This window comes from Ornithorhynchus anatinus, unplaced genomic scaffold (genome assembly GCF_004115215.2).
Source record: "Ornithorhynchus anatinus isolate Pmale09 unplaced genomic scaffold, mOrnAna1.pri.v4 scaffold_77_arrow_ctg1, whole genome shotgun sequence".
NCBI lineage: Eukaryota > Metazoa > Chordata > Mammalia > Monotremata > Ornithorhynchidae > Ornithorhynchus > Ornithorhynchus anatinus.
The window spans coordinates 842,769-862,191 of record NW_024396934.1 but is presented as its reverse complement, the minus strand read 5'-3'; the positions used below and the strand labels follow the sequence as shown (position 1 = coordinate 862,191).

The following is a 19,423-nucleotide window of genomic DNA, read 5'->3' as shown; positions in this document are numbered from 1 at the left end:
ATTTCAGGGATGATGTCACCAACAGGCTCCGGAGTCTCCAGGTAACGAGATCTCTCAGGCAGAGTTCAGAGTTGGTCCTCCCCCCACCCCCACCCTGCCTGGAACAGTGGCTGCTTTAAGGGCACTGCGGGGTCATCGGGGGACCATTAAGGACAGGTTACCTCAAAGTGCTTTTCCTGTCACAGCCACCACTGTGCAAGAGAAGACAAGGAGAGGTAAGCATCCAGAATCAGTAGGGACCCCTAACCCTAGATGGTTCCAGTGAGTTGAAGCGGGGAGACTGGCGGCAAAAACAGATGAGAAAATTAATCTGTCCAATTTCTTCACCTCAAAGTGATATTTTTGTTGGCACATTTATTAAGGGTTTACTATGAGCCAATGGTTGGGGCAGATACAGGATCATCAGAACAGACCTTGTGCCAATCAGGGCTCAAGAGCTAAGTGAAAGGGAAAGAGCAGGGGCTCTATCCCCATTCTACAGAGAAGGAAATTGAGGCCCAGAGAGTTAAGTGAGTCATCCAAAGACTGCCACTGGCAGAGCTGGGACCAGAACCCAGGTCCTTTAGTCTTACAACTAACCCATGCTATCTCCAAGGTAAAGAGATCTCTTCTAAGGAAAATCTAAGACCTTTTCTTTGAGGTGGTTATTTCATCCTCTTCATCAGTGGTATTTATGGAGCGCTGACTTTGTGCAGAGCACTGTACTAAGTGCTCAGGGAGGGTACAGTACAACAGACATGGTAGACCCGTTCCCTGACCTCTGCTCCCTCTAATAATAATAATAATAATAATTATTATTATTACACCTCCCTTCACCGCTTCTCAGCTAAGCCCTCTTTCCCCCCCTTTCCCTCTGCTCCTCCCCCTCTCCTTTCCCATCCCCTCAGCACTGTACTCGTCCGCTCAACTGTGTATATTTTCATTACCCTATTTATTTTGTTAATGAGATGTACATCACCTTGATTCTACCTATTTGCTATTGTTTTAATGAGATGTTCATCCCCTTGATCCTATTTATTGCTATTGTTCTTGTCTTTCTGTCTCCCCCGATTAGATTGCTGTAAATATTCTTATATTCATAAGAATTCATTTTATTTTAACATTGCTGTAAGTATTCTTATATTAATCTCAACTTTCAAAATGTAACCTTCCTGTCGGCAGGAAGGGCACCACTTTTTTCTTCTACTTCCCAAGTGCATAATGCATTTCCCCACACCAAATCCACACTTAATAAATGTTGCTGCTGCTACTACTCTCTCCTCTGACTAGACACCTTATGGTGGCAGAAGAGTTTGCGTGAGCTGATGAAGCTTAGAGCTATGCCATAGGAGGTTACCCATAATGGAAAAGTTGGAGCCGGGGCATCAAAGTCAAGTCACCTGTGCTGGGCAGCAGTGGCATGGGAAAGAGTCAAAAGCAGATGATCGAGTTATCAGAACGTTGAACAAAGTTGACGGCAGAGACTGAAGCTTTAACTGTGTAGAAGAAGGAAATGGTAAACCACTTCCGTATCTTTACCAATAAAATTCTATGGATACATGTTACCTTTATGGCAGAAGGTGGGATGCTTTGGAGCAGGTGTGTCCAAGGAGTCTCTTTGGGTCAGAAACAATTTGACAACTATTGAAGAAGAATTCTGCTACTACTACTACCATTTCTATGACTACTACTGCTACTGCTGCTGCTATTACTACTACTACTATTACTACTATACTATTACTACTACAACTATTACTATCATTATTACTACTATTATTACTTGGATTTGCACCTTTTATTGACCCCACCCTTAGCCCCGAAACAGTAATGTACATATCCACAATTTATTCATATTAATGTCTGTCCTCTCTTCTGGACTGTAAGCTCCTTGTGGGCAGGGAGCTCTGTTATATACAGTACTCTCCCAAACATTGTTCTGAACACACAGTAAGAGAGCAATAAATACAATTGATTGATTACTACTACTATCACTACCACTACTGCTGCTACTACTAGTAGTATACTACTAATACTGTCGCTACTACTGCTGTTCTACTGTTGCTACTACTAGGCTATCACTATTACTACTGCTGCTGCTGCTACTATATTACTACTGCATTTTTATGGTATGTCATTCAAGCATTCAATTGTATTTATTGAGCCCTTCCTATGTGCAGAGCACTATACTGAGTACTAATATAACAATAAACAGACACATTTCCTGCCCGCAACAAGCTTATGAGTACTGAGTATTCAGGAGTGCTAAATACAGGGCCCTGCATACAGTAAGCACTCAATAAATACCACTGATTGATTGCTGGATTGATGGCTATCTCCTCCTCCAGACTGTAAGCTCCTTGTGGAAGGGAACGTGTCTCCCAGTTCTGTTATACTGTACTCTCCCAAGCACTTAGTACAGTGCTCTGCACAGAGCAGGTGCTCAATAAATACCTTAATTGTTTGACTGATTACTCTAGTTTAGTGGGCAGAGAATGTATCTACCAAGCAGTGTGGCCTAGTTGATAGAGCATAGGCGTGGGAGTCAGAAGGACCTGGGTTCTTAACCCAGGTCTTTCATTTGTCTGCTGGGTTACCTTGGATGAATCATGTAACTTCTCTGTGTCTCAATTTCCTCAACCCTAAAAAGGGGGTGAAACGCTTAGACTGTGAGCCCCATGTGGGACAGGAACTGTATCCGACCTGATAAACTTGTATCTTCCCCAGTGCTTAAAACAGTGCTTGACATGTGGCTTAGTGGAAAGAGCACGGGGTTGGGAGTCAGAAGTCGTGGGTTCTAATCCCAACTCCGCCACTTGTCAGTTGTGTGACCTTGGGTAAGTCACTTAACTTCTCTGTGCCTCAGTTACCTTATCTTATCTGGGGTGCAGCTTGGCTTTCCGGCTCCCAGACAACATCCTCGCCTGCCTCTGGAACTCCAGCCCCATCTCTGCAGGGTGTCCAGGAGTCCTGGGTGGGAGACAGCAGCAAGACCAGCCAGAGAGGAATGTCCAGAGCTAGATGCCATCCCTTTGACCAGTTCCTGCAGCTGCTGTTGCTGCAGCTACATCACTGCATGCATGACCTTCAGGTCTGCCCTTGCCATCCAGGAGAGGTCTGTGGACAGGGTCACTGACTGGAGCTTTCCCCCTGGACTGGCTAGAGGCATGAGGCTGGGGTCAAGGCCCAAGAGCAGCGTGGGGGGAGAGGGGATGGTGTGGGGAGGTAACACTACCTGGGCAGAGGCACAGTTTTGTTTTAGCTGTGGAAGAAGGTGTCAATGGGGAGAGGGGAGAGGAGGGAAAACGAGGAGAGGAGAGGAAAGAGGAGGAGAGTAAATGGAGGTGAGGGGCAGAGAGAGGAAAAGAGAAGAGGAGGAGAGGAGAGAGGAGAGGACAGGAGGGGAGAAGAGGAGGGCAGAGTGAAGGAGAGGGGAGAGGAGAAGATAGGAGAGGAGTTGAGGAGAATTGTTATTTGTTGCCGAATTGTACTTTCCAAGCACTTAGTACAGTGCTCTGAACACAGTAAGTGTTCAGTAAATATGATTGAATAAATGAATGAATGAGAACCAAGGAGAGGAGGAGAGGAAAGAAGGGAAATCGGGGGAGGAGAGGGAGGAAAGAAGAGAAGGGGAGGAGATGGGAAGGGAGGGGACAAGAGGAGAGAGGAGGAAAGAGGAGAGGAGAGAGGGAAGGGGAAAGAGGAGAAGAGGTAAGGATAAGAGGAGAGGAAATGAGGGCAGAAGAGGAGGAGAGAAGAGGGGTGGGGGAGTGGAGGCAGGAGAGGGGAGAAGATAGGAGAGGAGGTGAGGAGAAGAGAGTAGAGAAGGAGGGAAGAGGAGAGGAGAGGAAAGGAAGGGAGGAAAGGAGAGGGGAGAGGAAAGAAGAGGAGAGGGGAGAGAAGAAAAAAGAGAGAATAGGGGAGGAGAGGGAAGGGGAGAAGAGGAGAGAAGGCAAGGATAAGAGGAGAGAGGAGAGGGGAGGGAAGAGGAAAGGAGAGAAGGGGAGGAGATGGAATTCAATTCAGTTCAATCGTATTTATTGAGCACTTACTGTGTGCAGAGCACTTTTCTAAGCTCTTGGGAGAGTACAACAATAAACAGACACATTCCCTGCCCATAACAAGCTTACAGTCTAGAATGGGGACAGACATTAATATAAATAAATGAATTACATATATGTGCAAAAGTGCTGTGGGGGCTGGGAAGGGGGAAGAATAAAGGGAGAAAGTCAGGATGATGCAGAAGGGAGTGGCAGAAGATGAAGTGGGGAGTGCTTAGTCAGGGAAGGCCTCTTGGAGGAGATGTGCCTTCAATAAGGCTTTCAAGGCGAGGAGAGTAATTGTCTGTTGGATTTGAGGAGGGAGGGCGTTCCAGGCCAGAGGCAGGATGAGGGCGAGGGATTAGTGGCAAAATAGATGAGATTGAGGTACAGTGAGAAAGTTAGAATTAGAGGAGCTATACGTGTGGGCTGGGTAGTAGTAGGAGAGTAGCAAGGTGAGGTAGGAGGGAGCATGGTGACTGAGTGCTTTAAAGCCAATGGTGAGGACTTTTTGTTTGATGCAGAGATGGATGGACAACCACTGGTGTTCTCTGAGGAATGAGGTGGCATGTCCTGAATGTTTTTGCAGAAAAATGATTTGGGCAGCAGAGTAAAGTAGGGTCTGGGGTGTGGAAAGATAGGAGGTTGGGAGGTCAGCAAGGAGGCTAAAGCAGTAATCCAGGCAGTATAGGATGAGTGATTGTATTAATATGGTAGCAGTATGGATGGAGAGGAAAGAGTGGATTTTAGCGATGTTGTGAAGGTGGGACCGACAGGATTTAGTGAATTGAATATGTAAGTTGAGTGAGAAAGAGGAGTAAAGGATAATGCCAAGGGTATGGGCTTGTGAGACAGGAAGGATGGGGGTGCCATCTACAATGATGAGTCACAGGGAGAACAGGGTATGGGTGGGAAGATAAGGAGTTCTGTTTGGGATATGTTAAGCTTGAGGTGATGGGAGGACATCCAAGTAGAGATGTCTTGAAGGCAAGAGGAAATGCCAGACTGAAGAGAGGGAGGTAGATCAGGGCTTGGGATGTAGACTGGGGCATCATCTGCATTGAGGTGGTAGTTGAAGCCATGAGAGAGAATGAGTTTTCCAAGAAAGTGGGTGTGGATGGAGAAGAGAAGAGGTTCCAGAATTGAACCATGAGGGACCCCTATAGTAGGGACCCCTATAGTAAGGGGGTGGGAGGCAGAGGAGGAGCCCACAAAGACCGAGAATGAACAGCCAGAGAGATGAGGAGAACCAGGAGAGAACAGAGTCAGTGAAGTTAAGGTTGGATAACATTTCCAGGAGAAGGGGATGGTCCACAGTGTCTAAGGCAGCCTAGACGTAGAGGAGGATTAGAATAGAGTAGTGGACATTGGATTTGGCAAGAAGGAGGTCATTGGAGACCTTTGAGAGGGCAGTTTCTGTGGAGTGAAGGGGACAGAAGCCAGGGAAGGAAGGGAAGAAGAGGGGAGAGAAGGCAAGGAGCTAAGAAGAAGAGAGGAGAGGGCAAGAACGATGAGAGGAGGGGAGGTGAGTGTGTAGGAAAATGAGGATGCAAGGAAAGAAAAGAGAAAGAGACAAGATTCAACACTTTTCTACATACATATTTATTTTTTGAATATTTTATGTATCTATTAATCTGAATGCATCAGCTGTTTCCTCTTGAAGTTTTTTGGGGGGCTGCCTCCCGCCTCATCTTTGTTTTTTGTCCAGCTTTCACTGTTGTGAATTATTTTTGTCTGTGCATCTTCTCTGTTAGATGGTAAGTTCCTTGAGGGCAGAAAATGTGTATCTTGTTACTGCTGTATATATCAAGTATTTATTTCAGTGAGAAGCCCTCAATAGGCATACAGTAAATCATCATCATTAATGGCATCTGTTGAGCAGTTACTGCATGCAGAGCACCGTACTAAGCACCTCAGAGATTACATTACAAAAGAGATGGTAGACCTGTTTAATGCCACTGTGCCTCCTCTCCATCTCCTGCTCTGCCTTCTTGCTACCTGGGTCGTGATAGGCATGATGGCATCTTGGTACCCCTTCACCCTCTCCACCATGCCAATTCCCTGGGAACTGGGCAGTGTGAGCAGGGTGCCATCTGGAGCATAAGACAGTGCCCTTCCATATACCTTTCTTGCACCAGCCTCTCTATTTTGCAGTGAGAGAGAGAATAATGATAATAATAATGATAATAATAATGATAATAATAATAAAGGTATTGGTTAAGCACTTACTATATGCCAGGCATTATACTAAGTGCTGGGGTGGACACAAGCAAATCGGGTTGGACACAGTCCCTGTCTCACAGGGGGCTCACAGTTTCAATCCCCATTTTACATATGAGATAACAGAGGCCCAGAGAAGTTAAGTAACTTGCCCAAGGTCACACAGCAGACAAGTGGTGGAGCCGGGATTAGAAGCCCTGACCACAAAAGGGCAAGTGTCAAATCAATTTTCCAGAGACCATTCTGGTTACTCCTGATCCTCCCTATGCCCCCCCCCCCCACGTCTTGTATATGTCCCCTGTAAGAATGATAATAATAATAATTGTGATATTTTTAAGTGTTTACTATGTTCCAAGCACTGAACTAAGTACTGGGGTAGATACAAGCTAATCAGGTCCCACAAGGGGCTCACAGTCTAAGTAGAAGGGAGAACAGCCATTGAATCCCTATTTTACAGATGAGGGAACTGAGGCAGAGAGAAGGGAAGTGACATGCCCAAGCTCACAGCAGGCAAGAAGTGGGGCCGGGACTAGAACCCAAGACCTTGGCTCCCAGGGCTGAGCTCTTTCCACTAGGTCATACCGCTCTTCACTGCACCCATGGTCCAATCACAGCTCCAGTAATGATGGCATTTATTAAAATTCTGAATAAGTGCCAGAGCATTGGATTAGTTGCAAGATACTCCTATCTGACACAGTCCCTGTATCACATGGGGATGCCAGGCTAAGATGATGGGAGAACAGGTTTCTTATCCCCATTTTAAGGATGAGAAAACTGAGGCCCAGAGAGGTTCTATCCAAGAGCACACAGCAGGCCATTGGCAAAGCTGGGATTAGACTGTGGCTCTCCTAAATCCCAGGACCATATGTTTATTCCATTATATGATGGCTTTCTTTCTTCCCCTGTACGTACTCTCTTTCCTTTCATTTCAAAGGAGCGGGATATCCCATGTACTAATGATGATAATAATGAAAATTGTAGTATTTGTTAAACACTGACTATGTGCCAGGCACTGTATTAAGCGAGGAGGTTGATACAAGATAATCAGGTTGGACACAGTCTATATCCCACATGCAGCTCACAGTCTTAATCCTTATTTTACCGATGAGGTAACTGAGGCCCAGAGATGTTGAGTGAGTTGCCTAATGTCACATAGCAGGAAAGGTGCAGAGGCAGGATTAGAACCCAGGTCTTTCTGACTCCCAGGACTGAGCTCTAGCCAATGGGCCACACTGCTTCTCCCCTATGCTGGGGGTGACTGCCCTCAGGCAATGCTGGAAATGTGGACGCCTCTTTCATCCTCCTCCTTAGTGTCAACATTGCCTCCATTTTCTTCCATTGTTTCTTCTTCTCTAGGCAAGCGACGGAACCTCTAGAGAAATGGCCAATCATACATTTGTGATGGAATTCTTCCTGCTGGGGTTCTCGGAGGTTCGGGAGCTACAGCTGGTCCACGCCGCGCTGTTCCTCCTGGTCTACTTGGCGGCCCTGTTGGGGAATCTCCTCATCGTTGCCATCACCGTCCTCGACCGACGCCTCCACACCCCCATGTACTTCTTCCTCAGGCACCTGTCCATCCTTGACCTCTGCTACATCTCCGTCACTGTCCCCCACTCCATCCACAATTCCCTGACTGACCGTAGATCCATCTCCTTCCTGGGCTGTGCTGCCCAACTCTATTTCTTTGCTTGTTTTGCTTCACTGGAGATCGCCCTGCTCACGGTGATGTCCTACGATCGCTACGTGGCCATTTGCCACCCGCTGCGCTATGACATCATTATGGACGGAGGGGCCTGTGGGAAGATGGCCGCCACCTCCTGGCTCAGCGGAGCTCTCTCTGGTCTCGTGCATACCGTCAACATCTTTCTCTTGCCTTTTTGTGACTCCAACGTGATCCACCAGTACTTCTGTGACATCCCCCAGCTATTAACCCTGTCCTGCTCACCCTCCATTGTGCCGGAGTTGGTTCTGATAGGCGTTAGCATCATGTTGGATTTCGGCTGCTTCCTGTTCATGGGGGTTTCCTATTTCCACATCTTGTCCACTGTACTGAGGATCCCGTCTGTGCAGGCCAGAACCAAAGCCTTCTCCACCTGCCTGCCCCATCTCGCTGTGATAGCCATATTTTTCTCCTGTGGATTTATTGCCCACTTAAAAATGCCCTCTGACTCTCCTTCAGAGCTGGACCTGCTTGTATCCGTGTTCTACACGGTATTGCCCCCTGCCCTGAACCCCCTCATCTACAGCCTGAGGAACAAAGACATGAAGGCCGCCCTGGGCAGGGTCCTCAAGGGGAAACTTCCCTGAAAAGCAAGGTGGCCTAATGGATAGAACTCAGACCTGGGTGTCAGAGGACCTGGGATTCTAATCCCAGCTCTGCCAACTGCTTGCTGTGTGACCTTGGACATTTCTCAGGGCCTCAGTTTCCTCAACTGTAAAATGGGGATTCCATACCTGTTCTCCCTCCTACTTAGACTGTGAGTCCCATGTGGGGTAGGGACTCTGTCTGACCTGATTAACTTGTGTCTACCCCAGCACTTAGATCAGTGGTTGACACATTGTAACTTCTTCCTCTTGCCTTTAAGAGATCTCTACTTGGATGTCCTCCTGTCACCTCAAGCTTAACATGTCCTAAACTGAACTCATCTTCCCACCCAAACCCTGTCCTCCCCATGACTTCCTCATCATTGTAGATGGCACCACCATCCTTCCTGTCTCACAAGCCCATACCCTTGTCATTATCCTTGACTCCTCTTTCTCACTCAACCCACATATTCAATCCATCACTAAATCCTGTCATTCATTCATTCATTCATTCATTCATTCATTCAATCATATTTATCTCCAGAGCGCTCTACTAAGCACTTGGGAAAGTACGATACAACAATAAACAGTGACAATCCCTGTCCGCAACGAGCTCCCACCTTCACAACATCCCTAAAATCCACGTTTTCCTCCCCATCCAAAACCACTACCACATTAATACAATCACTCATCCTATCATGCCTGGATTACTGCATCAGTCTCCTTGCTGACCTCCCAATCTCCTGTCCCTCCCCACTCCAGTCCATAGTTCACTCTGCTGGATCATTTTTCTACAAAAACATTCAGGACATTCTCTCTGACCTCCCTTCCTCTCTGACCTCCCTTCCTCCTCTCTCGCCCCGCTCCAGTCTATTCTTCACTCCGCTGCCCGGCTCATCTTCCTGCAGAAACGATCTGGGCATGTCACTCCCCTTCTTAAACAACTCCAGTGGTTGCCTATCAACCTCCGCTCCAAACAAAAACTCCTCACTCTAGGCTTCAAGGCTCTCCATCACCTTGCCCCTTCCTACCTCTCCTCCCTTCTCTCTTTCTACCGCCCACCCCGCACGCTCCGCTCCTCCGCCGCCCACCTCCTCACCGTCCCTCGGTCTCGCTCATCCCGCCGTCGACCCCTGGGTCACGTCCTCCCGCGGTCCTGGAATGCCCTCCCTCCTCACCTCCGCCAAACTGATTCTCTTTCCCTCTTCAAAACCCTACTTAAAACTCACCTCCTCCAAGAGGCGTTCCCAGACTGAGCTCCTCTTCTCCCTCTACTCCCTCTGCCACCCCCCCTTTACCTCTCCGCAGCTTAACCCTCTTTTTCCCCTTTTCCCTCTGCTCCTCCACCTCTCCCTTCCCATCCCCACAGCACTGTACTCGTCTGCTCAACTGTATATATTTTCGTTACCCTATTTATTTTGTTAATGAATTATACATCGCCTTGATTCTATTTAGTTGCCATTGTTTTTACGAGATGTTCTTCCCCTTGACTCTGTTTATTGCCATTGTTCTTGTCTGTCCGTCTCCCCCGATTAGACCGTAAGCCCGTCAAATGGCAGGGACCGTCTCTATCTGTTGACGACTTGTTCATCCCAAGTGCTTAGTACAGTGCTCTGCACATAGTAAGCGCTCAATAAATACTATTGAATGAATGAATGAATGATGATGAGATCGAGGACGGACAGGTTCCTGAGGAAGAAGTACATGGGGGTGTGGAGGTGCTGGTCAATGGCAGTGACGGTGATGATGAGGAGATTTCCCATCAGGGCCACCAGGTAGTTCAGGAGGAACAGGGTGGCATGGACCAGCTGCAGCTCCCGGACCTCCAAGAACCCCAGAAGGAGGAATTCCGTCACTGTCGTGTGATTGCTCATTTCCTTGGAGATCTGAATCTCTCCCTGAAGAGGAAAAGAAAGCAGAAGTGTGGATCAACTCTTGAGCATCAATTGTTCCTTTATGGTATTTGGTAGGCAATTGTTATGTGTCAAACACTGTTCTAAACATTAGGGTAGATATGAATTATGAATGAATGGGGCTTACAGTCTAAGTAGGAGAGAGAACTGGTATTGAATGCTCATTTTACGGTTGAGGAAACTGAGGCACAGAAAAGTGAAGTGATTTACCCAAGGTTACAAAGCAAACAAGTGGCAGAGCCAGGATTAGAACCCAGGTCCTCTGACTCCCGGGCCCAGGCTCTTTCCCAGGCTCCCAGATCTCACTGCTTCTCAAGAGCTACTTAAAAGAAGTCTCTGAGCATCAAAGCTCTGCTCATCTTAAACAGCTACAATAGATAGTACAGAGAAGCAGCGTGGCTCAGTGGAAAGAGCACGGGCTTTGGAGTCAGAGGTCATGAGTTCAAATCCCGTCTCTGCCACTTGTCAGCTGTGTAACTGTGGGCAAGTCACTTCACTTCTCTGTGCCTCAGTTACCTCATCTGTAAAATGGGGATTAAGACTGGGAGCCCCACGTGGGACAACCTGATTCCCCTGTGTCTACCCCAGTGCTTAGAACAGTGCTCTGCACATAGTAAGCGCTTAACAAATACCAATATTATTATTAGATGGAAGACATGAGGAGAATGGACAATAGCAGAATATCCAAAGAGTTGCCAAGTGGAGAGTTAAAATTGAGAAACTGAGAACAAGGAGGGCAGAAGAAACGTTTTGAGGACACGGTAAAACCAAGCTTCAGACAATATTGCAACTCAATTGGAAACTGGGAGTCTGTTGCTGAAGATACACCAGCACAGAATCTTGCAATCACGAAAGGAGTTGCTCCCTTCAAACCAGACCTTTGTAAGGCATGAGAGACAGGAGGCAAACAAGAATACAGAGCCAGGCACTGCAAGCACTAAGCATGACAACACATTCAGGGAAAGTCTTTTTGTGTGTACAATGTGGACTGTGAATTTTACACTCATAGATAAATTTTATCATCAGTGGTGCCTGCATTCAAGGAGGTAACAAGCAGTGATAGAAGATAGTAGCAGTAGCAGTAATAATTATAATGATATTTGTTAAGCACTTACTGTGTGCCAAGCACTGTACTACACCCAGGATAATCAGTTCCCACGTGGGGCTCACAGTCTAAGTAGGAGGGAGAACAGGTATTGTAACCCCATTTTGCAGATGAGGGAACTGAAGCACAGAGAAATTAAGTGACTTACCCAAAGTAACCCAGCAGACTAGTGGAGAACCACGATTAGAACCCAGGTCCTCTCACTTCCAGGCCCATGCTCTTTCCATGAGACTACACTGTGTTGTCGTAGTAGTAATGATCTTTATTCAGCTCCAATCTTGGATCCCCCTCTCAGGATCACCCCTGGAGAGTTTCCAGTATTCTCCTAGTCTCAGCTATGGGAGGGAGAGTCTAGCAGAGGCCCACCCATTCCATTCCTAGCTCGGGCAGTAGCTAACAAGTGAAAGGCAATCTGCTACAAGTCAAAACTCACCCGTGCTGGACAGCAGAGGCCTGGGAGAGAGTCGAGGTGGAGACTCAAGTTTACTGCATGGAAGAAGGCAGTGGTAAATCACTTCTATATTTTTACCAAGAAGAGTGTATGAATACACTCACAAAACAATTACAGTTGGAGAGTGGGGCATTCTGGGAGAGTTGAATCCATGGAGCCACTTTGGGTCGCAGACCACTCAACAGCATTAGACGAAACAAGACGATCTTGGCTCTGCCACTTGTCTGCTGTGTGACCTTGAGTAAGTCATTTAATTTCTCTGGGCCTCAGTCACCTCATCTGTAAAACAGGGATTAAGACTGTGATCCCTAAATTTGACACAGACTGTTTCTAACTTCTACCTACTCCAGCGCTAATTCCAGTGTCTGGCACATAGTAAGCATTTAACAAATTCCATTTAAAAAAAACCAAAACCTCACACTACTTGTAATACACATTACTACTTGTAATTCACATTACTAAAGGACTAGAAAAAGTGCAAAAAAAGCATATGTGTTCCCTGCCCACAAGCGACTTACAGTCAAATAGGGGAAGAGTCAAGTATCGACCCTCCCTGCTAGTTGATTGACGCAAAACAGTGTTGTGGAGACTACCTACTTCTTGCCTATCAGTATCTTAAAGAAACCTTTAGAAAAAGGATACCAAATGTAGAGATGCAACGCCAAAGCTGTGGGAGGAGGGACTAATTCCTTCTGGGGCTGATTAAATGAACCGGAGAAATGAGGATATCAAAGAGGGATATTCGGAGTCACTCCGATAAAGCCAGCACCATAAAGCCACCATCTCCCCTCAAGCAGACTATTAATAATTGTCATATTTTTTAAGTGCTTACTCTGTGCCGTGCACTTTACTAAGCACTGGGGTGGATACAAGCAAATCGGGTTGGGCACCGTCCCTGTCCCATGTGAGTCCCACAGTCTCAATCACCATTTTACAGATGAGTTAACTGAGGCACAGAGAAGTGAAGTGACTTGCCCAAGGCCACACAGCAGACAAGTGGCAGAGCCAGGAACAGAACCCATGACCTGTCTCCCACACCTGTGCTCTATCCACTACGCCCTGCTGCTTCTATTAGCTATGTTCCATCTGGATGGAGATGGTCATGCAGTGGAGGATCACATTTACTGGTGGATAGGATGCCACCTGCATGCCAACCTCTTTTCCTGCCCCCTGGATGCTGAGTTGACATAGACGTGGCTTTCTTCCAGTCCAGATGGTGGTCGTGGCAACGTTAGTGAGAAAGCAACTCTCTTTATCTCTCCTGACATTCTCCCATGACATTCTCCCTTTCTCCCAGGTCACCTGCCCCGGAAAACAGTCTTTGGAGTCCAATTCAGAGGGAAGGTTGGCAAATTGCCAGGGGGTAAGGAGGCAGCAGGGGATCGTGGGAATCAGGAGACCTGGGTTTTAGTCCCAGATCTATTCTCCACCTCTCCCTCTTAGAGGCTTCACCATTTCTACATCTCGGTGGCCTGAAATGTCTCTTTTACTTACCCAAAAGCGTTATCATAATAATAACAAAAACAGCAGTAATAATCATAACAGTATTTAACACTTACTATGTACCATGCCCTGTGGTGGATACCAAAAAAATCGGATTGCCCACAATCAATCAGTCAATGCTATTGAGTGTTTACCGTGTGCAGAGCAATCAGTTAATCCATTGTATTAATTGAGCACTTACTGTGCCAGTCAATCAATCAGTGGCATTTATTAAGTGTGTGGGCTGGGTTTATAGTGGGATTAGGGGAGTCCAGCAATGTGGAGACACAAAGGGCAGTGGTATGGCAGGGGAGTCCAGTTTGGTAGAGGTAACTGGGATAATCACCCCTGTATTCTATCGGATGACCCCTTTGCTCCACCCAACTCCATGAAAGTAAGCTTCAGTGGTGGAGAGTGAAAATGAACTAGTGACCTGGGAGTCAAGTCAATTAATCATATATATCGAGTACTTATCGTGGACAAGGAGAGTAAGTGAATGAGACTGGGGTCAGTGTTGAATGACTGAAGGTAGCATGCCCAAGGGGAAAGTAGTAGCAGCAGTAAGCAGCAGCATGGCCTGAAAGTCAGAAGGTCATGGGTTCTAATTGTGACTCTGCACTTAACTTCTCTGTGCCTCAGTTCCCTCATCTGTAAAATGGGGGTTAAGACCGTGAGCCCTATGCGGGACAGGGACTGTGTCTAACCCGATTATCTTGTATCTATCCCAGTGCTCAGAACAGTGCCTGGAACATACTAAGCACTTAACAAATACCATAAGTATTAATAGCAGCAACAGCAGTGTTTGTAATAGTAGTAATAGCATTTATTGAATGGTATTTAAGTTCCTATGATGTGCTAGGCACTGTACTAAACACTGGGGTAGAAAGAAGATAATTCGTTTGGATACAGTCCATGAACCACAAGGGGCTCACAGCCTTAATCCCCATTTAACAGATGAGATAACTGGGGCACAACGAAGCAGCATGATCTAGTGGAAAGATCCCAGACCTGGGAGTCAGTGGACCTGCATTCTAATTCCAGCTCCACCACTTGTCACTCAGCAGGTGAATCAGTCAGTCAATTGCATTTATTGAGAGCTTACTGCATGCAGAGCACTGTACTAAGCACTTGGGAGAGTACAACATAACAGATCCATTTCCTGCCTACTACGAGCTTATAGTCTGTGTGACCTTGGGCAAATCACTTAATTTCTCTGTGCCTCAGTTACCTCACCTGTAAAATGAGGATTAAGACTGACCCCTATTTGGGACGTGGACTGTGTCCAACCTAATTTGCTTGTATCTACTCCAGTGCTGAGTACAGTGCCTGGCACATAGTAAGGAATGAAGTGTGGTGATAACAAATGATGAAAATGTGTATGCATTTTGCCTCCGGGAATATACTAAGCCAAATGGGAGATGTGCAGAGACTTCTCTCTTGTGCAAAATTTGCCCTTTAAGAATTTTCCCATTGTGACCTTCAGGTCCCTGTTCCTCAGGCTGTAGATGAGGGGTTTTAGGGTGGGGGGCACCACTGTGTAAAACATAGACAGCAGAAGGTCCATAACTGAGGGGGAGTCCAAGGGGGCCTTGAGGTAGGCAAAGAACCCAGTGGAGAGGGAAATGGTGATGATGATGAGGTGGGGCAGGCAGGTAGAGAAGGTTTTGTTCCAGCCTTCTGTTGCCGGCATCCTCAGCACGGTTGCCATGATATGGATGTAGGAGACAATGATGCCAATGAAACAGCAGAAGTCGAAAGCCACATTGACGCAGATGGGCACCACCTCGCTGAGGAGGTCAGGAGAGCAGGAGATGGTGAGTAACTGGGGGATGTCACAGAAGAACTGGCCTACAACGTTGGACCCAAAGAAAGAGAAGGAGAAGGTGCTGGCTGTGTGTAATTCAGCAGACAGCACCCAGCTCAGCCATGAGGCGGTGGTCATCTTCACACAGGCCCCTCGATTCATGACGACCTCATAGTGCAGGGGGTGGGAGATGGCCACATATCGGTTGTAGGACATCACTGTGAGGATGACCAGTTCTGTAAATACTGATGAAAGAGCAAAAAAAACCTGGAGGACACAGCCCAGGAAAGAGATGGATCTGTTATTAATCAGGGAGTTGTGGATGGATTTAGGGACAGTGATGGAGATGAGGCAGAGGTCGAGGACAGACAAGTGCCTGAGGAAGAAGTACATGGGGGTGTGGAGGCGCCAGCCTAGGTTGGTGATGGTGACGATGAGGAGATTCCCCACCAGGGCCGCCAGGTAGACCAAGAGGAACAGCATGGCATGGACCAGCTGCAGCTCCTGGACCTCTGAGAACCCCAGGAGCAGGAATGCCGTCACTATGGTGACGTTGGCCATCTCTTAGGGTGTCTGATTCACTAGATGTGTTCAAGGAGAAGTAGAAAAGATAATGAACGAACACTAGTTATGTATTTTGTTAGTATATGAGTGTTGTGTGGTACCAAGAATCAAATATCAAGACAGGAATCAAAGATAAAAAGTTCTGGAATGTGGTGCATGATAACAGCCACAGAGCATATGCCATCAATCAATCAATCAATCTGAGTGCTTACTGTTTGTAGGGCACTGTACTAAGTACTTGAGAGAGTACAATACAGCAGAGTTGATAGACATGTTCCCTTCCCAGAATGAGCTTACAGTCTAGAGAAGGAGAAAGACATTAATATAGCTAAATAGTTTGTAATATATATTTACATATCTCAAACAATCAGTCGTATTCACTGAGCACTTACTGTGTGCAGAGCACTGTACTAAGTGCTTGGGAGAGTACAATATAACAAAGTTGGTAGAAATAATCCTTGCCCACAATGAGCTTACAGTTTAAAGAGGGAGACAGACAATAGTATAAATAAAGAAATTACAGATATGGCCATAAACCCTGTGGGGCTGAAGAAGGGGTGACTAAAAGGAGCAAATCAAAGAGCAAGGGTGGCATAGAAGAGAGTGGGTGGAGAGGATAGGAGGACTAAGTCGGGGAAGGCCTTTTGGAGGAGATGTAGTTTTAATAAGGCTTTGAAGTTGGGGAGAGTGACCGTTTGTCAGATATGAAGAGGAAGGGTGTTCCAGACCAGAGGCAGGATGTGGGAGAGAGGTCGGCAGTGAGATAGACGAGACTGAGGTACAGTGAGTAGAGTGGCAACAGCGGAGCAAAACATTCATTCATTCATTCATTCATTCATTCATTCATTCAATGGTATTTATGGAGCGCTTACTGTGTGCAGAGAACTGTACCAAGTGCTTAGAAAGTACAATTCAGCAATAAAGAGACAATCCCTGCCCACAGTGGGCTTACAGTCTAGAAGGGGATAGACAGACATCAAAAAAAGTAAAAGGCATCAATAAATAGCATCAATATAAATAAATAGAATTATAGATATATGCCATCAAAACAGGTAAACAGGCATTAATATGATAAAATGGAATTCTAGATATGTACATATATGCACAAGTGCTGTGGGGCAGAGGGTAGAGCAAAGAGAGCAAGTTGGGGCTATGGGAAGGGAAGGGAGGAGCTGAGGAAAAGGGGGTTAAGTCTGGAAAGGCCTCTTGGAGGGGGTGAGCCTGCAGTAGGGCTTTGAAGGGGGGAAGTGTGTTTGGCAGATGTGAGGAGGGAGGGCGTTCAAGGCCAGAGGTAGGACGTGGGCCAGGGGTTGACAGCAGGACAGGCAAGAACGAGGCACAGTGATAAGGTTAGCATCAGAGGAGCGGAATGTGTGGGCTAGGATGTAGAAGGAGGGAAGGGAGGTGAGGAAGGAGGGGGCCAGGTGATGGAAAGCTTTGAAACCAATAGTGAGGGGTTTTGGCTTGATACGGAGGTTGATAGGCATCCACTGGAGATTTTTGAGGCAGGGGTTGACATGCCCAGAACGTTTCTGTAGAAAGATAATCCGGGCAGCAGAGTGAAGTATAGACTGAAGTGGGGAGAGACAGGAGGTTGGGAGGTCAGAAAGGATGCTGATGCAGTAATCCAGTCGGGATATTATGAGAAATTGTATTAACCTGGTAGCGGTTTGGATGGAGAGGAAAGGGCGGATGTTGGCGATGTTGTGAAGGTAAGACCTATAGGCTTGGTGACAGATTGGGTACGTGGGGTCAATGAGAGAGCAGAGTCATTTTTGAGATGGGAAGAATGGCAGTGCTGTCCACTGTGATGGGAAAATCAGGGAGAGGACAGATAGGAGGGAAGATAAGGAGCTCTCTCTTGGACATGTTAAGTGTTAGGTGACTGGAGGACATCCAAGAAGAGATGTCCTGAAGGCAGGAGGAAATGCAAGCCTGGAGGGATGGGGAGAGAGCAGGGGAGGAGATGTAGATTTGGGTGTCATCTGCAGAGAGATGATAGTTGAAGCCATGAGAGCAAGTGAGCTCACCAAAGGAGTGAGTGTAGATGGAAAACAGAAGGGGGCCAAGAACTGACCCTTGAGGAACCCCTACAGCTAGGGGATGGGAGGGGGAGGAGGAACCAGTGAAGGAGACTGAGAGTGAACAGCCAGAGAGATAAAAGCAGAACCTGGAGAGGACGGAGTCAGTGAAGCCACGGTTGGAGAACATGTTCAGGAGAAGGGGATGGTCGACAGTGTCAAAGCCAGCTGAGAGGTCGAGGAGGATTAGGGTGGAGTAGGAGTCGTTGGACCTGGCAGGAAGGAGGTCATCGGTGACCTTTGTGAGGGTGGTTTCAGTGGAGTGGAGGGGACGGAAGCCAGATTGGAGTGGGTTCAGGAGAGAGTTGGAGGAGAGGAATTCTAGGCAGTGAGTGTAGATGACTCGCTCCAGGAGTTTGGAAAAAAGGGTAGGAGGGAGATGGGGCAATAACTGGAGGGGGCTGTGGGGTAAAGGGAGGGGTTTTTTTTAGGTTGGGGGAGACATGAGCATGTTTGAAGGCAGAGGAGAAGAAGCCAAGGAGAGTGAGCAGTTGAAGATGGAATTTAAGGAGGGGAGGAGGGAAGGGGTGAGAATTTTTATAAGGTTGGAGGGAATGGGGTCTGATGTGCATGTGGGAAGGGGGACACTTGAGAGGAAGGAGGAGATCTCCTCTGAAGATACTACAAGGAAGGATGGGAAAGTAGAAGAAGGGGTCAAGAGAAGGGAGGATGGAGGAGAGGGAAGGGTGATTTGGGGAGTTCAGACCTGATGCTGTTAATTTTCCTGTTGAAGTAAGTGGCCAGATCATTGCGGGTGAGGGTGATTCAGTCCCCTTCTATTCTCCATCTACATTCATTCCCTTGGAGAACTTATTCTTTCCCACAGCTTCAATTACCATCTCTAGGCGGATGGTACCCAAATTTACATCTTCTCCTCTGATCTCTCTTCCTCTCTCCAGGCTCGCATCTCCCCCTGGCTTCAAGACATCTCTACTTGGATGTCATCACCCTATCACCTCAAAATTAACATGTCCAAAACAGAATGCCTTATCTCCCACCCAAACCTTGTCCTCTCCCAGACTTTCCCTTTACTCTAGTCGGCACCACCCATCCTTCCTGTCTCACAAGCCTGTACCTTGGCGTTACCCTTGACTCCGCTCGTTCATTCAACCCACATATCCAATGTCACCAAATCCTGTCGCTCTTACCTTCACAACATTGTTAAAACCGACCTTTCCTCTCCATCCAAACTGCTACCACGTTAGTATAATCACTCATTCTATCCCTCCTAGATTACCGCATTAACTTGTTGAACTCCCAACCTCCTGCCTCTCCCCACTCCAGTCAATAATTCACTCCTCTGCCCAGATTATCATTCTACAGAAAAGTTCAGGACATGTCACCCCCTCCTCCAAAATCTCCAGTGGTTGCCCTCTCCACCTCCATATCAAATAAAACTCCTCACTATTAGCTTTACACACTCCATCACCTTGTGCCCTCCTACCTCACCTCACTCCTCTCTTTCTACAACCCAGCCCACACA

At 47.1% G+C, this 19,423-nt stretch overlaps 2 protein-coding genes across 2 annotated transcripts; one reads left to right on the top strand and one right to left on the bottom strand.

The window, feature by feature from the left end:
- The first annotated feature begins 7,616 nt into the window (after positions 1 to 7,616).
- LOC114808958 (olfactory receptor 14A16-like) lies at positions 7,617 to 8,591 on the top strand. The gene has a single exon (XM_029057267.2). The coding sequence runs from the start codon at positions 7,617 to 7,619 to the stop codon at positions 8,541 to 8,543; it is 927 nt and encodes a 308-aa protein (XP_028913100.1). The 3' UTR covers positions 8,544 to 8,591.
- A 6,302-nt stretch (positions 8,592 to 14,893) lies between these two features.
- Positions 14,894 to 15,856, bottom strand: LOC100091398 (olfactory receptor 14A16-like). Its single transcript, XM_029057261.1, has one exon. It carries the CDS (start codon positions 15,854 to 15,856, stop codon positions 14,894 to 14,896), a length of 963 nt encoding a protein of 320 aa, XP_028913094.1.
- Between the last annotated feature and the right edge of the window lie 3,567 nt (positions 15,857 to 19,423).

Bases quoted from the DNA above. Each gene is read 5' to 3' on its own strand.
- LOC114808958 (XM_029057267.2), top strand. From the start codon at position 7,617: ATGGCCAATCATACATTTGTGATGGAATTCTTCCTGCTGGGGTTCTCG.
- LOC100091398 (XM_029057261.1), bottom strand. From the start codon at position 15,856: ATGGCCAACGTCACCATAGTGACGGCATTCCTGCTCCTGGGGTTCTCA.